This window comes from Apis florea, unplaced genomic scaffold (assembly GCF_048593485.1).
Source record: "Apis florea isolate Af1SG1 unplaced genomic scaffold, ASM4859348v1 contig_3493_pilon, whole genome shotgun sequence".
Taxonomy (NCBI): domain Eukaryota; kingdom Metazoa; phylum Arthropoda; class Insecta; order Hymenoptera; family Apidae; genus Apis; species Apis florea.
The window spans coordinates 2,192,725-2,216,364 of NW_028256772.1; the positions used below are offsets into that span (position 1 = coordinate 2,192,725).

General features: G+C 19.0%; 3 protein-coding genes across 7 annotated transcripts; 1 reads left to right on the forward strand and 2 right to left on the reverse strand.

The window, feature by feature from the left end:
• The first annotated feature begins 103 nt into the window (after positions 1-103).
• Positions 104-4,942, forward strand: LOC100868413 (uncharacterized). Of its 4 annotated transcripts, none has more exons than XM_031916426.2 (4): positions 104-259; positions 951-1,144; positions 1,235-1,411; positions 3,221-4,942. In XM_031916426.2, the coding sequence occupies exons 2-4, from the start codon at positions 962-964 to the stop codon at positions 3,884-3,886; spliced, it is 1,026 nt and encodes a 341-aa protein (XP_031772286.2). In that variant the 5' UTR covers positions 104-259; positions 951-961; the 3' UTR covers positions 3,887-4,942. The 4 variants fall into 4 exon arrangements, with proteins under 4 accessions (XP_031772286.2, XP_086769073.1, XP_086769075.1 ...); XM_086912947.1 differs by lacking the exon at positions 104-259 and adding an exon at positions 414-542; XM_086912949.1 differs by lacking the exon at positions 104-259 and adding an exon at positions 457-584.
• On the reverse strand, positions 4,208-10,793 carry flr (actin-interacting protein 1 flr). The gene is made up of 13 exons (XM_012486262.3): positions 10,586-10,793; positions 9,476-9,597; positions 9,211-9,301; positions 8,955-9,102; positions 8,420-8,587; positions 7,882-8,050; positions 7,674-7,802; positions 7,445-7,549; positions 7,058-7,378; positions 6,878-6,997; positions 6,654-6,812; positions 5,254-5,404; positions 4,208-5,160 (listed from the first exon to the last, which is right to left on the reverse strand). Exons 1-13 carry the CDS (start codon positions 10,599-10,601, stop codon positions 5,051-5,053), a joined length of 1,809 nt encoding a protein of 602 aa, XP_012341716.1. The 5' UTR covers positions 10,602-10,793; the 3' UTR covers positions 4,208-5,050.
• A 467-nt stretch (positions 10,794-11,260) lies between these two features.
• Positions 11,261-20,143, reverse strand: Reg-5 (Rhythmically expressed gene 5). Of its 2 annotated transcripts, none has more exons than XM_086912951.1 (5): positions 18,812-20,143; positions 18,374-18,552; positions 15,722-15,893; positions 15,548-15,637; positions 11,261-12,952 (listed from the first exon to the last, which is right to left on the reverse strand). In XM_086912951.1, exons 2-5 carry the CDS (start codon positions 18,488-18,490, stop codon positions 12,555-12,557), a joined length of 777 nt encoding a protein of 258 aa, XP_086769077.1. In that variant the 5' UTR covers positions 18,491-18,552; positions 18,812-20,143; the 3' UTR covers positions 11,261-12,554. The 2 variants fall into 2 exon arrangements, with proteins under 2 accessions (XP_086769077.1, XP_086769076.1); XM_086912950.1 differs by lacking the exon at positions 18,812-20,143 and adding an exon at positions 18,730-18,807.
• Positions 20,144-23,640: the final 3,497 nt, after the last annotated feature.

A 23,640-nucleotide genomic window follows, 5' to 3' on the forward strand; every position in this document is an offset into this window, starting at 1 on the left:
ATAATAAATGAGAATACATTAGAAAAAATTAGTATCATTAAAAATAAATAATAGAAAAACTTTTTTTGCTTTCATTTTTAATCATTTTATATACTTCTATAATATGTCGACAGGTGACAGTGTATGTCAACATCGTATAGATTGCTATACTTTTTCTATGTTACTGGTAATGTGATAATTATGGCGAAGTTTGCTAGATAGATGTGAAGTATCTTATAAAGAATATCATTGACTATTTTATGAAATAATTTTTATTAAGGTAAGACTAAGTGATGTATAAAATTTTAAATCTATTTTGTGATATTAATAAATTTTATTGAATTATTGATAGTGAAAAAAAAAATTTAATTCTTATAAATTGTCAGCCAATATTTGTTCTTTCCTCCAGCCATACCTGAAAGTACAATAATAGACTTGGCTGGAACCTGCAGCCTGATTAAATAAATAGTATTGTCTATCTCTTGAACTGCTCTACCAGCAGTAACCCAACTTCTCTTTCGTCCGGCGCAAATAGATTAAATCAAATTCAAGAAAATTTTTTGGTGTTTTATTAAGAGTCTTAGATACATAACCTTCTTAAGCGTGTATTTGAAAGCTTAATTTATCTTTAGTTTTATTTTTTTCAATAAAAATGCATGTATGATTAATAGACGGTATAGAAACAAATAGTATTATTCTTGTAGCTACTTTATGTAACTTTTTGTCCATAGTTATGGATGTTTATTTTATTTAAAATTTTTTTGTTTGTATAACTTATAGTCTTAGTATTATATTGTTATTTGTTATTTATATTTGCTTCGTTTCTTTATTATAATTTAAAAATTTTTTTAATTATTACATGAATTGTGATTATTAAATTTTTTATTTGTATATGTATAATTAATGAATAAGTAATATGTAATAAAAATATAAAATCTTATTTTAAAAGATTTTGTAATTTTGATTTACAGTATATAAAAACATGGAAGGGCAACAATTTTGTTTACGATGGCACAATTTTCAAAATACATTATTGAGTTCTCTTCCTAAATTACTTGATGGTGGTTATTTAACAGATGTTACATTAAGTGCTGGTGGTAGGCACATACATGCACATAAAATCATTCTTTCTGCTTGTAGTTATTATTTTAAAGAATTATTTAAGGTATTATATATATTTTTAAGATGCTAAATATTTTTTTTCTTTTCTCTTTTATGATTAAATATAATAAAAATTATAAAAATCAATTTTTAGGACTTAAGTTCTTTGCAACATCCTGTAATTGTATTACCAGGAATGGAATATGCAAATTTATGTGCACTTGTTACATTTATGTATAATGGTGAAGTGAATATTTATCAAGAACAATTACCTGCACTTTTGGCTATGGCAGATACCTTACATATTCGTGGATTAGCTGATATAGCTGGGGTAAGGAAATTCATTTGTTTTTATTCAATATAATAAAGATACAAAATGATGATTATGAAAATGTTTGGTAAGTTTGTATTGTAGTTAATATTGTATTGTAAAGATTTCTTAATATTTTTACTTTTTTTTCTTTTTTCATATGCACATTTTGAACATTTTAAAGTTTTATATTTTTCTCTATTTTTCTTTTATACAACTGTTCTACCAAACCTCATATTAATGCTTTATATTTAGTAGCATGACTGCACTTTAAAAAGTTTAAAAGTTAAGTTTTATGCAATTAACTATTCTTAAAATTTAGAATATAATATATAAATAAAAAATAATTAAATAATTAAATATAATTTTATAATTAATTTTATTTAGAATAAAAAATAAAAATTTAAAATTAAATTTAAAATTGATAAAAATTAAATAAAATAATAAATTTTGTTAAATTTATAAATAGTAATTGCACTATATCCATTTTTATCATTTTTTAATAAATATTATTTTGATTATTATTATTATTTATTAATCACATAATAAAAACAGGTAATTAATATTATTTGATAAATCATTATTTTTTACCCAATGAAGCTTGTTTCAGTGTGAATTGTAAAAAATATATGTAACAAAGCATGTTATTTTTTTTTAGTGCCTTAAACAGTAGTAATTCCTTGCTGATAATTGTAATTTCCTTTAACATTTGTTTTCCAAAAACATATAAATATTTTTATATATTTATGAAAGTAGATTTTCAATTATATTAGTATAAATAAAATTTTTTAATCAGATTTAATCGAATACTTAATAAGTATTTAATAATTGTTAATGTAATAAATATCAAAATTATTTTTGTATCCATATTATATTAGAAATATATATTTAAAATAAAAATATAATTTATATCAAAATATTTATCTAATTTAAAATAGATTTTTATTACATTTTATATATGTTATTTATAATATATAAGTAACAAATATTAAATAATTAAACAAAATAAAAGAAATACTTAATTATTAAATTAATAATTAAATATCACTTTCCTCCACATAAAATTACTAAAAAATAATTTCTAAGCAAAATTACATATTTGCTTTTTCCTTCTTTAATCTTTATATTACCCTCTGATCGTGTTGTTTTGTTCAGGTCACTTAAATACATTCACTGTCGTTCCTCAAGAAGTATCACATGAAGGAAATACCTACTACACATATTATGTTCACGCGTGCATCGAAGGAACGATAATGAATATAAACGATATCCACGAGATCAAGATCGTTGTGTGTGTTGCAACTAAATGCAAGTGGATGCATCCCATGGAACCTTTCCCCATAGAATGAATTTACAGGTATATCTAAAATAGCTTTATCCAAAAATTTCTCTACATGACTAAAACTTTTAGTAGATATTTTAGAACAATTAAGTCTTTTTTATATAATGTGTACTTTTTGCATTACAATAATGCTTTATATTTTAGTCAAGAGTGGCTATAACAAATATTTAGAATTAATGTATAAATATATATATAACAATCCTATTTTTTATTTAAAAAATAAATAAATAAATGTGGAGCAATGCATGAAAATTTTTATAAAAATAAAAATTGTAAAAATGTTTTAAAAAATAAAATTAAATTTTACTTTTTTATGATTAAAAAATTATAGTTTTAGAGGCTAGGTAGAACAGCAATATCTTTTAATAAAATAAAAATAAATTTAAAAAAAAGTAAAAGTCATCTTCATATTTTATATTCATATTTCTTTTATAATTATTTATTTATTTATTTATTTTCTTTTTTTTTTTTTTTTTTTTTTTTTACAGAAAAATTCAAGACATGATAATGGTTTATATGTTCAATCTACACCAGTACAGCTACAAGAAAAAGTGTTAGCCGAAACATCAATAAAAAAAGAAAATAAAGACAATACTGCAAGTGGTGGCGAATCTTTAGAAACGGTTCTAGAAACAGAAACAACTGAAAATATAGAGGAAACTTTTAATGATCAAGAAAGTATACCTTACTGCGTGAAGACTAAACCTTATTACTCTATTAATGCGAAATTAAATACAAGAGAAAAAATTAGTATTCCTTCCATTAATGCTTCCACCAACAAATATATTGAGAAAACATATTCGGAAAGTGGAATAGATGAGAGTACACCTGCTTTAGAAGATCAAATTACTCCAACAGAAGATATAAAACCTCCTCCTGTTTGGGATGCAAATTTTAAATTTCTTACTAGCTCTGTAAGCGGTAAAAGTTCTCAGAATTATAATAAATCTAGTGTTACTTGTCTTATTTGCGGAAAGCAATTAAGTAACCAATATAACTTGCGAGTACATATGGAAACTCATAGTAATAGTTCATATAGCTGTACAGCTTGTTCACATGTATCAAGATCACGGGATGCCCTTAGAAAGCACGTTTCTTATAGACATCCAGTAGCCTCGCCACAAAAACGTTCACGTTATACACCAAAATCATAAAAATTGTATCTTTATCCTTGATTTATATTTTTGTTTTAGGATTAGGACGTTTTATTTAAAACAAATCTTTTGTGTTATTTAATGTCCTAAATATTTTATGTATTATTGACCTAAATGCGTATTGACAAAAAAAAAAAAAAAAAAAAAAAATTACAAACCAAAAGTGAAAAAAAAAAAAAAAAAAAAAAAAAACTAAAAGTGAAAAAAATTAATCATGATTAAATATCATAAATTTCTTGTTTTCGTTATTTATTGCTAGAGTATATATATTTCTTTTAAATTATAGATTTTTGATTTATAAAAAAAAAAGTAGAATCGATATGAAAATATTAATTTTTTATTGTAATTATTAAAATGTTTTCTTGTTCAAGTGGTACACTCCATATTATTATTTATTTAATTAAAAAAGTCTATATATAGTATTAGATAATACGAATTAAAATAAAAATATATAAAGATTTTTTCTTAATTTATATGATCCTTTCTAATTGCTTTTTTGATGTAATATTGAATCTTATACATATAAAAAAACATATAAATATTTTATTATATAAAAATAAATTAGTGGAAGATTTAAGATGAAAACTTATGTACCTCAACTTTTTAAGAAATATTCAGTACTGGACTGATTAAGAATAAGGCAAATTAACATTTTGATTATGTTGTTTTAAGTGTACAAATAATTTAAAAAAAGCGTGATCACGTTCCTTGAAGCCCTTAGTGTTCGAATTGTTATTGTTTTCTTGTTATCATTAAGATGTTTTAATAAAGACAAAATAGACAATTAGACATGTCCCGTTTTGATGTTTTTTTTCATAATTAATTCTTTTTACAATCACCTAGTAAAAATTGAGTAATCAAAAAGACAGCATATTTTCATTATTATATTGTAAATATCTAAAAAATAATTGTAATATGTAAAAAATGTTATTTATAATTGACATTGCGCAAAAATGTAAAAAGACATTGTAACAATTTCGATTGTATATACTATGTACTTGTTTTGACTATTTCGATATATCAAATATAAAATCATAATACAGGTTGATCAATTAATTCCGAAAATATTAAAAAATAATATACAATATTCATTTACTACAAAATAAATAAAATGCATTCAAAAAGCTCTTTTAAAAAGAAGAAACATATCTTCCAAACTATTAATTAAATCTGTTCTATACGCCATATTTTAGTATTACAATCCTGACCAACTGAGATCAATGTTTCCTCATTTAACCAAACTAAACGTGTTATTTGGCTTTGGGGATGAGCATCTAAAACAAAATTATTTTTAATAATTGCATTTAAAATAAAATATGATAATTATAAAACAACACAAAAAAAAATGGTACTTTATATGTACTTACTTTTAATAATAGTATGTTTTGCTGGATTTGTTACGCTCCAAATTATAATTGTTGTGTCGAGACTACCACTTGCAACCATTATGGAATTAGGAGACCATGCTACAGAATTCACTCTTGCATTATGGAAACCCCATTCTCTATTATGTGCAAGCTGTAAAGTTATATATTCTTTAATAAATTTTTTAATTAAATTTTAAAGTAAAAAATTATTTTTAAGCAAAAAGCTTTACTCACCCTCTAAAAATCCAATAAGCATTTAGAAGGAGCAATTATTAGAAAAAAAATGGATGTAAGTATATATAATATAGCAATCACAATTTGTTAGATATTAATTTTAATATATGCATTAAAAACATGAAATATGATCAATGAATCAATGAATTTAATTTAAATAGTGAAAACAATGAATTTTACTAAGAAATAAAAACAAAATTAAAAGCAGTTAAAATTAACATTATACATATATAATGCACGTAATTATTTCGAAAAATATAAATTATATAAAAAAATGTTATTAATTTTAATCAGTTTTTCATTTTTTCATTTTAATACATTAATAAAATAGATTATCATTTTATAAATAAAAAAATCATTTATTAATCATTTATAATAAAAAATTATTTAATTTTATTTTTAGTTTAGAAATTTTAATTTTATTTGACTTTTATAATATTTATCATAAAATATAAGAAAATGAATAAAAATAATGTGTATCAGTTTGTATGTTTCTTATCTTTCATACGGGAAATTTTACAAAATTTAATAAGTTTATTAAATATATATATGATTTCATTTGAACAAAACAAAGATTATTTTCATATAATGTATCAATATATTATACGTTCGAGAATATCTTTAGAAGGTTGATTTTAAAAATCAAAATAAATACAAATAAAATAAAATTTAGTATATAAAATACAATAAAATTTAATATATAAAAATATTAATTGAAACTTATTTATTAAATTATAATCAATTGAAATTTGTGTTAAATAAAACAAGACAAAAAGAAAATAAGATAACTCTCTTTCATATTGCCGTCTTCGTCTTATTTAATCTAATGCAAACTTAAATTGTTTATAATTTAATAAATAATTTAATAAATAAGTCGCAATCGACATTTTTGTATTTATTTTAATCTTTAGAATAGACTTTTCAAGATTTTTTCAATTATTCGAATACATTAATATTTTCTATATCTAAATATAAAAATAAATTAAGAATTATCATTATCCACTTTTACAAAAACATTTTTTTATACAATAAATAGTTTATATAAGAAATAGTCATATTACGTGATTCGCTCTATATATAAAATTATATCATATAAGAAAATTATAGAAAAGATAAATTAATTGTTTTTTAATTTAATTTCCGTCAATATTTTTTTTTTTTTTTACCTTGTATTCTGGACAAGTATAAAGAACCACTTTTCGATTTGTATCACAAGCTACCAAATATTTGCTATCAGGACTATAAGCAACATCTGTAACTGGACCTAAATGTTGTAATTCTATTTTTGAAGTCAGATTTGTACCTGATAGTGCATATATACGAAGCTAAAAATTATATAAAAAATTAATTATATTTTCGTGTAAATTCTTATAAATTAATATAATTATACCATATTATCTGATGTGGCTCCTATAGCTAAATCACCATTTTCTTGATTAATTGATATACAAGATGGTTCATAATCAATAGATGTATTTGATATCTTTCGTCCATCTTGTGTAACAGTTATCTGAAATGCATAACTATTGTAATTTAATTAAATTAGTTATTTGAAATAAAATAATTTTACCTGTCGAATGGTTGCAATTACAATTATATCTTTGTAAATATCTAAACCACGTGGTTGAGAATCCAATTTAACTATAACCGTATCTGTATACATATTTGTATCAATATCAACTAATCTTAACGTATCATCAATACCAGCAGTGTAAAGCAAATTTTTTGTGGCTTTCATTCCATTAATTTGATTTCCATGTCCATGACCTTGAATACGGTTATTTTCTCCCGTTTTTGCATTCCAATTAGTAATATATCCATCATGAGATCCAGTATAAATTGTACTTCTATCAGGACTCAAAGTTAATACTGTTATTGGTTTATTATGACCCTAAAAAAGTACAGAATTAAAAATTTATATTATAAAAATTTTTATTATGCATTTAAATTTTTATACCTTTATTATTCTAAATGGTTTTGTAGGATTATCAACATCTAGATAATTAATAAAACCACTTAAAGATACAGATAGCAAATATTTTTCTTGCCATAAACAACTGACCTAAAAAAAATTAATTTGATATCTCATTTTATTTTAATTTTTTTCACATTTATTATTAATTATTTATTATATTATATATTATATTGTATTTATATATTTATTGTATAATTGAAAATTTATATACTTGTTGATCATCAACTGTTATTCCCATGTTAAATTCACTAATCAAAGAACGAGTTTCTACATCCCAAAGTTTACATGTTTTATCACCAGAAGCAGTCAATAGTTGACTTCCATCTGGTTTCCAAGCCACCTGTGAAAAATTTATCAAAAATAAGTGTATTCTTTATTTCTAAAAGTATTTATTTTTAAAAAATTTAATTTTTACTTACTCCATATACTCCTCCTTGATGAGCTGGTGATCCTATTTCTCCAATTAGATCAGAATTTATACCATCATAAATAAATACTTTGCCATCAAATCCTGCAGATGCAAATAAATTACCACTAGGAGAATAACGCACAGCTTGAACAAATCGAGTATGCTCCTGCTTGGTCATTCTGTATATGTGTAATTATTTATTTTATTAGAAATTTATTATTTAAATAAAAGTTTTAAATTTTTTATATCTTGAATTTTATTAATCTTATAGATTAAGAATGTTATTTATGTTCACAACATTTTTGCACATTATTTATAATATTCAAAAATATTAAAAATGAAATTTTTTAAAATTATCTTTATGATTTGTGCAAAAATTAGAATAAATAAAATAGATAAAATTTAAAAAATTAGTTTGTTATTTAATCATTTTAAAAAAATAATTCAAATATTTTTTTAAAAAATCACTACTTATTTCCAAAATCTGTACAAAAAAATAAAAATTTCTATGGTAAATTATTAAAATATTAAAATATTTATATACTCACTTAAATTTAAATGGCGGCCCCTCAAAAACAGCAATAGTATTGTCTTCACTTCCAGTGATTAATCTAAATGGTCTAGTAGGTCTGAAGTCACATGAATTAATAGGTTTACTTTGACCAGAAATTTCACCTACAGATGTACCAGTTTCTGCCATAAACACATGACCAAATCTAAAATTAAAGATTATATTAAATAAAATTATTACAGATATATATTATAGAAATATAATCACTATTAAAATTGTATTAGTGAATGCAAGAAGAGTCTTCTTTTAAGCAAAAACATTCTTTTTTAAGTAAAATATTTAAATTTTTAATTTAAATGATTAAATTTTTTTTATAGATTTTACATTCATTTTTTTATATACTATAAATTTCCTATATTATCTTCAAAATCTATTTTCAAAATTGACATTGCAATATGTTTTGTCAATATTGGAGAATGAATATTTATTTTTCTAAAAAAATAGACTAGAAGAAATTGACAATTGTCATTTTTTATATCCAATAATACAATTGAAATCATATAGAAAATTACCTTTCTCTTCCTTCTCCCACAACTACCATACGTTGATTATCAAATGACCATGCTATATCCTTAATAGGTCCACCAATTGGATGAAATTCATTTTTTAAAATATGTTCTTTATTAACAGTATCCCAAATACGTATTTTACCTGATTGATCTATCAGTAAAAAAATGTTTATATTTTTAGGTGTTTATTAGTTAAGTTATTATTATTATTATTTTTATTTATTATTTTTTTTAAATTTTTATTTATAATTGTACATACCACCAGATGCTATATAAAATCCACTTGGAGAATATTTTGCAACATTAACTGGACAAGAATGTTCTGTATAAATATCTGCAATAGCTGGATTCTAAAAATGAAAAATTATATGTATTATATGTATAAAATTATTATTATTATTTTTATTTATTATTTTTTTATAAAATATTTAGAAAGATATTTTTAAATGCAAAATTTATATATATATATATGTATATAATATTATATAAAAAATATATATCATTTATTTATTTATTATACTTACATCAATATTTCTAATGATTACACTATTACCATTAGTATATAAAAAATTTTTTCCTTTAGGATCACATCCTAATACAAGAGGTTGTCCTCTTTGTGTTTTAGGTAATGTAGCAAATATGTATTCTGCAATATAAGATTAAAATAATGTTTTCTTATAATATATATATATCATAAGAAAACAATATATATAAAATTTAATACATATACAATAGAAATTTTATTAAATATAAATTATTAATATTACTTCATAATAAAATTTGAAAAAAAATTATGTAATACATTTTCTAACTGAAATTAAAATATATTTCCTGGATTCATTGGCATAAGTCCAATGTACAATAATTTAAATTATTTTAAGCATGAAAACTCTGTATTTTGGTTTAAAATTATGCTTGCTTTTGATATTTCTTATATAATTTATTTTATATTAAATTTTAGTTAATAAAATTATATCTAATTATAATTAGAATATTTATATTGAAGAGAATATATTATAATTAGATATAATAGATAAAATAGAGAGAAGATATAATAATGTTTATAATTAAATTTTTAAAACATATAACATAATATAAAAATATCTTAATTCTCTTGCTAAAAAGTGAAAATTTCTGTTTTTTTATTTTTATAAATTTAATTATATGTATTAAATATTTAACTTAATAATATGCTGTCAAAATTTTTTTTATGATAATATTATTATTAATTTTTTTCATTTCATATTATTACTATAAATTGAATTTATAAGGTGATAAGATATTAACTGCTATTGCAAGTATTAATTTTAATAATAAAGATGTATTCAAAAATAAAAAATAATTAATTCGATAAATTCAATAAAAACAGCAAATAAAAAATATATAAAATGAATGATATATGAATTCTGTATATATAGTCATATATAAAAAAAAATTCGTAATTATTTTAATTATAATCTATTCTATTATGACATATACACATCTATGACATGTACATATGTAGATACATTTAAAGTGTTATGATTTGGCTTGAGATAAGACCGGAAAATTGAATAAGTCGATATTCACATAAAATAGATAATAATAAATTATTTGAAAAACATAAAAAATAGTTAAAACGTTAATGTACTTACTTGTTTCATAAGACATTTTTCTTTTGTATGTTTTTTTAAATAATACTTGAAAAAAATTCAACAATGAGAATCAGTTCAATGCCTTCTTCGTATCTGTCTGTATCCCCCCCCAAACACTTTTCATCGAAATACTTGTTCCGCCCTTGCCTTATTTAGTCGAACCATTGATTATACTCAAACAAGATTGGTAAATAACTATGTAATAAATGACATTAAAGTGCCGTTTTCATTTTGATTAAATGTATTCTTAATAATAATTCTCAATAAAAATAAAAATCAATAATAATAAATAAATTAAAAAAATAATTAACATTTTTCAATTAATTCATAGAATTTATTTAAAAAAAAAGAAAAAAGATTAAAAATTTCTTAAAATAATTAAATAATAATAATTTGTTTCAAATTAAATTATACATTTTATTTTAAGTTATTTATTTATAAATCCCGTTTTAATATTAAATCAAATTTTATAAAAATTTATAAACAATTTTATTGTATTCTTATATTACATTATTATATTTTGGATAAAATATCAAAATATTTTAAATATTTTAAATATTTTATAAAGTTATAAATAAAGTTCTCATTTTAAAATATATAAAAAGTAAATATTTGATATATATAAAAAATATTATATACCAAATCTTTATAAAATATAAAATATAACAACTCAAATTATACAAATATTTACAAATCAATTTATTTTCGTCGTTCAAATTTATCTATACAATTACAATAAATATGTTTTGACAAATAAAATATTCAACATAAATTTCAATATATGAAAATATATTCTGTTAATATTATACTGTATGAATTTTATATGTATATTCACTCAGCATGAAAAATAATAAATTTTTAGCGAGGTAAGTTCCTTTATACCACAAAGATATCTATTTTAAAAATAAATAAAAACATGAAAATATAATTGAGATTTAAAAAATCTCATATAATAGAAAAAATTTGAATTTTTTTATTTATTTTTTAATTTTCATGCTTATTTGAATTTTATTTAAAAATAAGTGAAATTATAAATGGAATCAATGTAAAATTATTATATTAAAATATTTTGTAGAATGATAAAATAAATAATAAATTAATGGAAAGCATTATAATAATAATTATAATAAAATAATGGAAAATATTCATGATCGACATTTTTTATAAAAATATATGTCATAGCAATCTACAAAAATATAAATAAAGTTTTATATGATGTACTTATTAAATAAAAATTATAAAAAATTATAACAAAAATAAACAATTTTACTGTCGATCAATCGTCAATTAACTTTCTAAGCATTATATTCTATATTAAATGTTTTTGGAGACTGATATGTGATCATTAATATTCATATAAAATATTAATACCATTATTAAAAGCAGTCTTTTTAAACTTGTTTAGTAATTTTTATGAAAATCTTATCTAATAATATATTGATAAATATTTAAAATTATCAAAAAATATCTTTCACTTTTTTATTTTTGAACTTAATCATTCTTAAAATGATTAAATATTTTAAATATTAATTCTTGCATCAAAAATTAATCTCTATTTAACATTTAAACAAGTATTAATACCACTTTTTATAAAAAATTTTTCACAAAAATGAAATATTTTGTAATATGAACTATAGAAAATAACAATAATAATTTTGTTGAATATAAATTAATATTTTAAATGTGACTTCATTGTATCTAAATAAAACATTATCTTTCTTATTTTAGTAATCATTTTTGTAAATCTTCAAATTTTCTAAGCACATTTAATAACTAAATATTTAATTTTTATCTTTTATATATTTATATTATTTACATATCTTTAATAGTTCTAACTTTTTTAAAAAAAAGTTTTCACTAAACATTCCATTTTCATTATTTCTAAGAACTCAAATATTCAATAAATTTTACAAATATTCACAACGAAGATTTTTAAAACTATCTAATGAATTTAAATTTTAGATATTATTCAATAATATCGTATTTTACGTTTTATAATTACCTCTTGAGGTAATCGTCTCTTAAATAGCGAATGATTATTTCGAAGATGAACAATCTTCTCTTGAGACAACCCATGATTATTAGGTTCTATAAATGGGCTTTCTTTTAATTGTTTTTCGAAGAAAATATCTTTATTAGTTTCCATTTTTTCAAATGAGGGTATTCGAGAATGTCTGAATTCTTCCATATCTTCATCTCGGGGCAGAGGACGCATCAAATCTTCTGGAACTGGTCGACCATCCGGATATACTCGAATTACCATTGGTCCGGCCAGGAAGGGACCAGTGTATTTAGAAGATAATTGGACACGATCACGTGTTGTCATTGTTTCTTCTCCAATACCATTTATATCGCTATCACTGATAGCTGAAAAATAAGAATAATAAAAATATGATTTCACTTAATACTTAACTATAAACTAATTTGTAATTTTACAAAAATAAATAAATAAATAAAATAAATAATTTTGTGAAAAAAATGAAATAAATAAAAGCAAAAAAAAATCATTTAAAACAAAAACATTGTTTAAAATAATGCTTATTATTTATGATGCAATTTATACAATTTTTTCCAAGATAACTTAAAAAATCAATTATAGATTTGCTACAAATATATTTTCAAATTTTTTTTCAGTATTCTTCAGTATTCTTCTAATTCGAAATAATATTCCAATAAAAATCCATATTTTCTTTTTTACATATATATATATATATATATATATTTTTTTTTTCTTATGATTTTTAAAATCATAAATTATTTTTTAAAAATTAGATTTAAAAAAATTCATTCATTATTTATTTCAAAGCTATAATATTAATATAATTAAAATCATTTTTTAAGATTTATAACGTAAAATTTTAAATTTTAACATCATTATTAATTTCATTAATAATCATTATTAATTTTATTAAAAAAAAAAGGAATTTAGATGAATTTAATATTAAAAAGACATTTAATTCTTTCTAATTAACATTTGTATGACTTAATTATGATTTAACTTAAATATATGATTAAATATATGATTTGAAAGTTATTTCTCTTTTTGCTTACATGACTTTTGTATTATAATTTAATATAATATTTTCATATTAGCTTAAGTAGTACTTTTTTTTTTTTATTTAATTTTTTTTTATTTAATAGTTTTTTTCAATAAAATCTTTTCGAAAATAATACGTAAATTAGATAAGAGAGATATTATATTTATTGATTTGTTTCTTTTTTTATATGAATATAATATCTTTATCTTAAATCTTTTAAAAAATAACATTTTCATGACATTCAAAAAAATTTTTCTAAACCGTTGATTCATATGTTCAAATGATTGGGTGAAAGTGCAGTTAAATAAGTTGGTCCAATTGAAAACGAGCTATCAAATGTGATCTCATTCGAATGAAGAAAAAAAAAACTTTCTAGTGGAACGTATACGATTGAGACTTTCTCATAGCATTTGTTTTCATTCATTTAGAATACAAAAATAAAACATGTAAAACAAATATTATCGATTTCTTTATGTTTCTAACAATGAATAATTTTCGTAATTTGATATTTCGCTATTGTGATTTTCATGACATTTTCTTTTTAATTAATAAAGAAAAATGTAATAATGCTGATAAATTGAAATTCTCTAATAAAATTAATATTGGATAATATGATGTATGATTTTATAATAAAATATGTTTGCAGATAGAAAATAACACGAGATTAAAGATGGATTTTAGATATATTTTTTTTTTTAATAACTTAAATATATTTATAAAATCAAGAAGTTCTTTCTTAATATTATTTATATATTTTCTTAAAAATTTATATATCAATTTTTTTTATTTCTTTATTTGTAATTATTGTGTTATTGTGTATAAAATAAATTTTTAAATTTTAATTTGATACTATATTTATTTATTATAATAAAAAGTTTCACCAAATTTTTTGATCGTTTATAAATATAAAAAAATTTATAAAACTAATTTACTATTAATAATAAAATCCTATATAATATGGATAATATGGACTTCGATTTTTAATTCATAAGTTAAATAAATATTTAAAGTTTAATAAATTTTTTATTTCTTAAACATACATATTATATATAATATATATAATATATATATTAATTTATTTATTATATGTATATTTAATTATATATATCTTAAAATATATTATTATTGTTATTATCATTATTATCACTATCATCATCATCATCATCATCATCATAAGCAAAAATAATTATTATATTTGTAATTTTTGTAAATATTTAATTTATAAAATAACAAATATAAATATATTAATTATAAATATAAATATACAATAGTTATAAGAATAATAATAACATTAAATTTATTAAATTTTATTATAAATAATATAATTTATAATTTTATTATAAATAATAATATTATAATAAAAAAATTATTTATTATAATATATCCATATAAAAATTTAAGAAAATCAAATTCTATATATTACAGAAAAATTTTTTATTGAAAAAATATATCTTTTTAAATAAAGATAAAATTTCATAATTAAATATTTTTCTTTTTAAAACTTTTAAAATCTTTTGTAAAAAAAGAATATGATTGAATTACAATTAAATATAAGTCATTTAATACATTAATTTCATTTTATTTAATGCATAATTTCATTTTCAAAAAAAAAATAAATAAATAAACTGAAATTCCATTATTTTTTTTTCAATTTTTTTTATTATTAAATTTTTTTTCAAAATATAATTATAAATAGAGAAATATTTATTTGAATATAATCTTTCATTTTTTTTTTGATAATTAGAACTTTGATTTGTATTAATGTTTCAAGACTAGGAATTAAGATAATCTCAGATTGAAAAATTAATAGAAATCAAGAAAAAGATTTTGGAATTCTAAAACTAAAACTAACCATTCTAATTTTAAAAATTTTTTCAAATTTTCTCTTTTGTTAAAATTTATTATTTTAATTCTGAATATATACCTAATGAATCTGTTCCGGCGGAGAAGTAAAATTCATCTGGCTTGTGAGCGACTCTTGTATTATATGTGTTTTTTATCATAGCGCGCCAAACTATAAACAAGAAATTATAAATTAACAAAAATATCATTAATTTTTATTATTATGTTTCGTTCATAATGAAATTGCAAATCTTACTAAGTCCTTTCGCGTCACGTTGATACGGATCCAATTTGTCAAGAACATTATTTTCCATGTTACCTAAGTTCCGCATCCCAGTAAGCAATAAATTTTTATTACAATCTGGCATTGAGGAATCCATACAGTACTTGGCCACCTGTAGGCTGAATATTCTTAACAAGTAACTCATCTGAAAGTAAATACTCTACATTATCTCCTAAATAAATACTGTTTTCATTGAATATTAAACAAAATAAATATATTAAATAAATATATAATATATTATATAAGAATATTAAAGAAATTAATTATTAAATAATGATATAAAAAATATTTCATTTAATTTCAATTAAATATTAATTTCTAATAAAATCATTAAATCATTAAATAATAAAATCTAAAATAAAATTGAATCTATTTATTTTCGAGAATAATTTCCGATTAAAAAATTATTTATTCAAATCTTTAAAAATTATATCATTTCTTAAATTATAATATTATTATTTAGGGAATGAATTGTTAGAATCAATATAGAGAATAGATATATTTTTCTCCGTATGAACTGTTGATCATCGCGAAAGCTGTTTTCCATTCGGTAATGACAAATGCATTCTATGCGCGTCCGGTGAAACTCGACAATGTGTAATACGCAGGATATTGAATACAGTTATAACAAACAAATATATATGCGTGTCACAACCTATATCATACATCATGTATTGAATTTTGATTGCGATACATGTTTTTTTTCCTTTCCGTCACAAAAAATGTTATTTATCGTGCGAAATATGCGTTTGTGATATATCTATGTAAAATTATTGATATACATATATTTTTGATTCCATTTATGGTTATATGATGACGTTCCGATTCAATCTAGAATTTAATTTTAATGACATTTCTGTAAATACATCTTTTAGAATCCGTCGAAATGTAATCATAATAAATAAATGTTTTCGATTAAAAAGAAAATATTAAAAAATCTATTTATATAATGATAAAATTTTTTTAAGAATTTTTTTTTATAAAAACAATTTTGTAACAAACTAATCCATAATCTATATATACCTATAAATTATTTCATTTTTAAAATTTTTATTTTTTTCATTCCATAAAAATTTTAAAATTATAATGTTTTTATTAACTTTTTTTGCTAAAAATTATTTTTTTCGCTTTATTTGAAAAAGATCGAATTTGCAATCTATTATATATAGTTAAAAATAATTATTTATAAAATAAAAAAATATTTATTATTTCTAACATTACATTACTATATATATATAAGTTTTAATTTCAAATAATTTCAAATAATTTTAAATAGATATGCAAAATTTAGGAATATTATATATTTTGAATTTAAATCCAATAATAATTTGGAATAATTTGAAAAATATGTTCTCGATTTCGATGATTTTTAAATATAATGTAGAAATCATTTTACAACTGTTTCTTTTATATGTATATCAGTTTTGAAATGTTTGCAATGAAGTTTCAGTGCTATTATATTGAATTTTGCCTTTACATATAACAAATGATTTTTAATTTTTTTTTTTATCAACTTTATGATTAGAATAGAATTATAGAATTATAGAATTATTATAAAATTAAAAGCAAACTGATATCTTTCAATTTTTTAAATATATTTTAATATAATATATATATAATAGAATAACTACTATTAATATTAAAATTCTTTAAAATAATTAATATTTAATTATATTATTTAATTATAATATTTTTTTTGGATATATAAATATTTAATTTAAATATATCTATTAATGTTGTATTATATTTTTAAAATATATTGTTTTTATACTTGTATGATTTTAATAAATTATTTATATATATTTAGTTATATATTGCAATAATATAGAATAACAATACAATACATTTATCTTTTTTTTTATTCTAACTATATTTAATTCTTTAATTTTATTAATATTCTTATAAATTATTTTACTTAAAAAATATATTTATAAATATATCATATAAAGTAGTAATTTCATTTAAAATAATAATTTATGATTATTTTTTTAATAAATATAATTATATATTATTTTTTATGTAAAATAATACATGAAAAAATTTTAATTTTTATTTTATTGTTTTAAAAACATATTAATTTCAAGATTATTTAAAATAAATAAATGACTATTTAATCATATATAATTATTTTTTTATTTTTTAAAAATTTTTTATTATTGAAATTGACCAAAAAATTTGAATAACAAAACTATTGATCACAAATTCTCAAAATTCTTTCCATGAAAAAAGTAACACAAAAATCAATTATTAAGGAACACATATAATATGATTGTATTCAAATAAACTATACAATATGATTATATTCAAATAAACTAAACAAGTATGGATGGAAAAAAAATATTTTCAATATATGTTTAATTTTCATATAGTCAATTATATTTTGTGAAAGTTTGTTTTTGCTGATATTCTGTATAAATTATTCTAATATAAATTATTTTAGAGTAAAATATTTAATTATATGTATTTTTTTTAAAAAGGACAAATTATGATTAAACATGTAAAATAAAAATAAATAATAAATTGATATAATAAAATTTAAATATAATATCTAAAAATTTAACAAAAAAACATTTCAGAAAAAAATGTACGCATAGTATATTTTGATTACAATAAAATAATACTTACTTTCTCACCCCTCGAGAGGAATTCCCACATAGGAATCGCAGAAGCAGTGGCACTCAAGGCATGGCGTCCCAATATCAGGACAACGATGAATAGCACAGCAGTTCTCAAATTCTTCATGTTTGTCTTGTTTCACTTTATTTCAATTTTGTATAAATTCACTTTCAACACGTATTGTTACTCTGGCAAATTTAATTTATTATATAAATGAGAAATATTACTGATGAGAAATTCATGAAAAAAAAAACGCTTTGTAAAAAAACACTTTTTTTATAATTTGAATATAATTTTAAAAATGAAATGAATTTTAAAGTTAAAATTTAACTTATTAATGAATAAATTATTAACGAAAACAGTACTAGATAAAATACACATGGAAATAAACGCACAAAACAAAATAACCGAATCACATTGAATGATCTTTATAAACTGACTACTGACTGGGTTTTTTTCAATCCGTGGTTATATGTTCTGTATGCCAGTGACGTCTATAAAGCAACAAGTCCCCCACTTCTACTTTTAAGAATTCTTTAGTGCTTATAAGATATCAATTAAGAAAAATTTTTATTTAATAAAAAATATTTTACTATTTCTTATATTTTATTAATCATATAATAAAATTTTCAGAATTTTTATTAAAATTTTAAATAAAATAAAAATTTTAATATAATAAAATGAAAAAGAAATTATTATATTAGTTTCTTCGATGTATGTAAATAAGCTTTGATATATTTAATAAGCTAAATTACACAAGAGATATTTATAATAGAATGATTTATAATAATTATAATAAAAAGATTTATGATCAAAATTAAGTAAAAACAACTTGCTCATCCGATTTTCCTGGTTATGCTAGATTTCAAAATTTTTCTTATAAAATTTACGATCATTATACTTAAAAAAAAATTAAAATAATAAAAACACTAAAAATATAAACATTATTAATATAAAAATAAATAAAAAGAATTTTAAATAAAATTGTAAAAATATATTTTTATATATTTGCATTATTTAATATATTTTTTAAAATGTTTACTTAAAAAAATTTGTTTCATTATCATATGATTTTCCTATAAAAAAAAAATATATAATTATTGGAAAATAAAAATATATAACTATTTATAGATCTATATAACATAGATCAATGATCGAATTGTAAATTAATTTTCTTGGAAAAATATTTCAACAAAAATTTAATAACATAAAAGAAAATGAAATGTAATTCAAATAAAATGATTTTTCATTTATGTCATAAAAAGGATGATCGATGATTTTTTTAATCTATTCCGAAATCTAATAATATTATTTTCAAATGTATTTGAAAAAACAAATCGATTTTTTATTTACGATTGATAGTGTACAAAATAAATATTAAGATAAACTGACAATCTACTATATTTTTTTGACAATTTAATAAATTTTATTAAAAAATCTTCATATGAAAAATATATGGAATATATATAATTTAAATTATAATTATCCAAAATAATTTCTATAAGATTTTTTAAAATGATCAATTTGAAGAACAAATTTGATAACCTCAAAATTGAAAACATCTCAAATATTGATGATAATATTTTGTTAATTAAAGAAATATTGCAAGTTTTCTTTCATATAAATTAATAATAATACAAATATATGATTTAAAGTAAGAAACTTTGCATTATTCGTGCAATTGTAAATGACGATAATGCAAATATATGTCTATATTGCAAGCAGCGTCGTTCTGAGTAATCTTGATTATCTCGTGAGCTTGTTGTACATTTAACAGTCAGTAGTCAGCATGCAGTCATCCAACTATTATGTCATTCAGATTCTACAAGAATAGATATATATTAGAGGTTCTCAAATCAGTATCATTCAGTAAAAATCATACAATGAATTTTAATTTTAAATTTTGAATTAGAAATTTCTTTTACTCATTTTTGTGCATATTAAAGAAAATAATTTTAATATAATGTAAAACATAGTTTGCTAGAATAAAAATAGAATATAACATTTATATATATAAATATGTAAATATATGAAAAATTTTTATACTTTTGTATTATACAAATTGTATATTATATAATTTTTTTTTATAATATACTCTGTAATATATATATTATGAAACTATATGCAATATATATTTATGTAATTTATTTTCTTTAGATAAAATTATTTAATTTTTTATTTTTATAAATGATTTTATAAAAAATAAATAAATTGATGTATTAAAGTATCATTTCATGCTAATCGCATCAAAATAAAATATATAATTCATCTATCATGAATTGGAAACAAATCGTTGTGTAAAAAAGATTATAAAAATTACTTCTACTTTTCATTGCAATGATTGGACCATTATTCGAGATTGCGAAATATAAAATTCGTACGATGTAATACGGGATATTTAGCACTTTTCTAACTTGTAGTGATCAATTTTAAGTGTTAATATAAAATAAAATAATCTGTAAATAATATCGAAAAAAAAATATATATTTAATTTTTAAATATAAATTATCATAATATTATTATAATACTAAAATAATCTATAAAATTATATTATAATAACTGTAAAGTTATTAAATGATTTTTAAAAAATTTAAGGAATTACTATAATATTTCATAGAATTATGATTGATCAAAATAAATCAATATATTTACATTATTTAATATATTTAACAACAAATATATAAAATATATATTATAATATATATATATATATTATATATTAAATATATTAAATATATATTTATTTATTATCAAAATAAATTGATCAATATATCATATATTAAACTTTGTAGTTTAAGATATGATTTTCCTTATATATTGAATATCACATTGAATAAAAAAAGAATAAATACTAATATCATGATAGATTAATAATGTGGCGCCATAAAAATATTTGTATACTCTTATGAATATATAAAAATTATATTAATTCATATAAAAAAAAATGCAATGATTTAATAGCACAGTATGTCGAAAATGATGTCACAAAGCATTAAATGAATTATGATTTGTTGTCAGTAACAGTGTGGTATGCGTGAATTTTTTGGTAATGTGGCGCCACTAAGGAATGCAGAACTATTAGCTCTGAAACAATATTAGGATTGATTAATGAATGTCGCAATATAGTTAAAAATAATTGAGAATTGGTGTTTTTTTTTTATGTTTTATATATATACATCTTTTTGATATAGTGCGTTGTTTTAAAATTTAAAAGAGTAAATTGAATTTATCATACATATTAATGTACTAGTATATTGGAATCTGCAAATTCATCATTAGAATATAATTTCATTTTTTTATAAAGATTTCTTTTTTGATTCCTGAAGTTGCTTATTGTTGCAGATATTTATATTACATTATTGTGAAATAAAATTACTTTATATACAAAATAATTTATCTATCTTTATTTTATATATAAGAAAAATTAAATTTTTCTAAATTTTATTGGATTATTAATTTTTTATTTATGATTATTTAAATTTTTTCTACATATATAAGTACATGTATAATGTAAAATATCTTGTGCTCTAATATGTGATAATTTATTGAATCAATTAATATCAATTTAATTATTTCTACATTAATTACATAGTTATTTTTTTCCACTTTATAAATAATTATTTTTCATTGATTAATTAAAATTAAATATTTTTAATATTTTATTTTTTAAATATTAATATTAAAACTTTAATATTAAAATAGTATTACTATAATAAATTAATATATGAATATATTCTTTAGAATAATAATTTTGATTATATTTTTAGCAAAATGTGAATTATATTGGATAATATTAAATTATTATATATAATTATTATATATAAGTATGAATTGGAAATGAAACAAATTTTTTCATTCCATTTTTTTTTATCAAAAAGATTCATTTTTTTTATCGTCGTATTAATTATAGGACAAGATTAAATATCAAATTATCCTATCAAGTGGTTTTACATATGAATGTAATAAATTTCAGTTAATCTTCGAATTCCGAAGACACGTAACAGTACATCTGATCACGTGTACAAATCTACCTACGTAAATCTTATCTGAATTTAGGAAATTCCATGTATTCCATATATGTGTTATAATCTGAGATTTTAAAAACCAACAGTATTCTATTTGAATAAAAAATATTGCATAAAAACTATATATCTTTTTATATTTTCATTTTAAAACATTAAATACAAAATGAAAAGAATTTTATAAAATTTATATAAATTTACAAATAATTGCAAACAATTTTTTATATTATATGAATAAAATAAATCAATGATTTTTATTTTTATTATCTTTCTATTTTAAGATTTTTATATATATATGTATTATCAAGTGCATGCTGTTTGAGTATATTTGCGAAATTGTGCATAAAATCAAATTAAAATTATTATTAGATTATTATTGTTATTATTATTATTATATTATATAGATTATTTATTATTATATATAATATATATATTTTACATTAATATAATATATTTTATTATACTATAATATAATATAATATATTTTTACTATAATTATATTACTATTTTCAGAAACAAATTACTAAAAAATAATTAAGTTTAACAACAACAAATTGCTAAAAAAAAAAAATTTATTCTGTAACATATTCTGTTTAAAAATTGTAAATTATATAAATATATTTAAATTATATGAAATTATATGAAATTATATAAAAATTATAAATTATAAAAATTAAATGAAATTATATGAAATTTGTTATTAAGAAATAATTATAATTCTACAAATATATGAAATAAGAAATATAAAAAGAAAACAAAGCTAAAATACAAAGCATATAATTGATTGATATATTTTTTAAAAATGGAAAATACCTATATGTAGATGATGTAAATTGGAAAATATCTTCATATAAAACATAATTTAAATATAATTTAAAATTAGTTTAATGGAGTTTCAAAAATGAAAAAACTTCTTAATTTTCAAGATATTCATTCACTGACGTCAATATAGAAATATTGACGAGTCATAAAAAATTAAAATGACGCTGTTTAATTGGATAATGATTCGGCTTTATAGATGTGTAATTAGAAATTCAAATATCTATTTTCTAATGTATGTAAAATTTCATGTCGCTACATTTTTTCTTTGTCATATACTAAAATACTAAAAAAAAATTATATACTTTCTCAATCATAATGCTATATATATGATTCTTCCTATTTTTCGCATTATTTTTTTGATTAATATTAATTATATTATATTATTAATATTAATAATATTATTATATTAATTTATTATATTTAATTTATAAT

Bases quoted from the DNA above. Each gene is read 5' to 3' on its own strand.
- LOC100868413 (XM_031916426.2), top strand. From the start codon at position 962: ATGGAAGGGCAACAATTTTGTTTACGATGGCACAATTTTCAAAATACA. The intron at 1,145-1,234 runs GTATTATATATA...ATCAATTTTTAG, and splicing joins ATTTTAAAGAATTATTTAAG to GACTTAAGTTCTTTGCAACA. The intron at 1,412-3,220 runs GTAAGGAAATTC...TTTTTTTTACAG, and splicing joins GATTAGCTGATATAGCTGGG to AAAAATTCAAGACATGATAA.
- Reg-5 (XM_086912951.1), bottom strand. From the start codon at position 18,490: ATGAAGAATTTGAGAACTGCTGTGCTATTCATCGTTGTCCTGATATTG. The intron at 15,638-15,721 runs GTAAGATTTGCA...TCTTGTTTATAG, and splicing joins ACGTGACGCGAAAGGACTTA to TTTGGCGCGCTATGATAAAA. The intron at 12,953-15,547 runs GTATATATTCAG...CTTATTTTTCAG, and splicing joins CGCCGGAACAGATTCATTAG to CTATCAGTGATAGCGATATA.
- flr (XM_012486262.3), bottom strand. The intron at 9,103-9,210 runs GTATGTACAATT...TTTTACTGATAG, and splicing joins ATTTTATATAGCATCTGGTG to ATCAATCAGGTAAAATACGT. The intron at 8,588-8,954 runs GTAATTTTCTAT...CTTTAATTTTAG, and splicing joins GTGGGAGAAGGAAGAGAAAG to ATTTGGTCATGTGTTTATGG.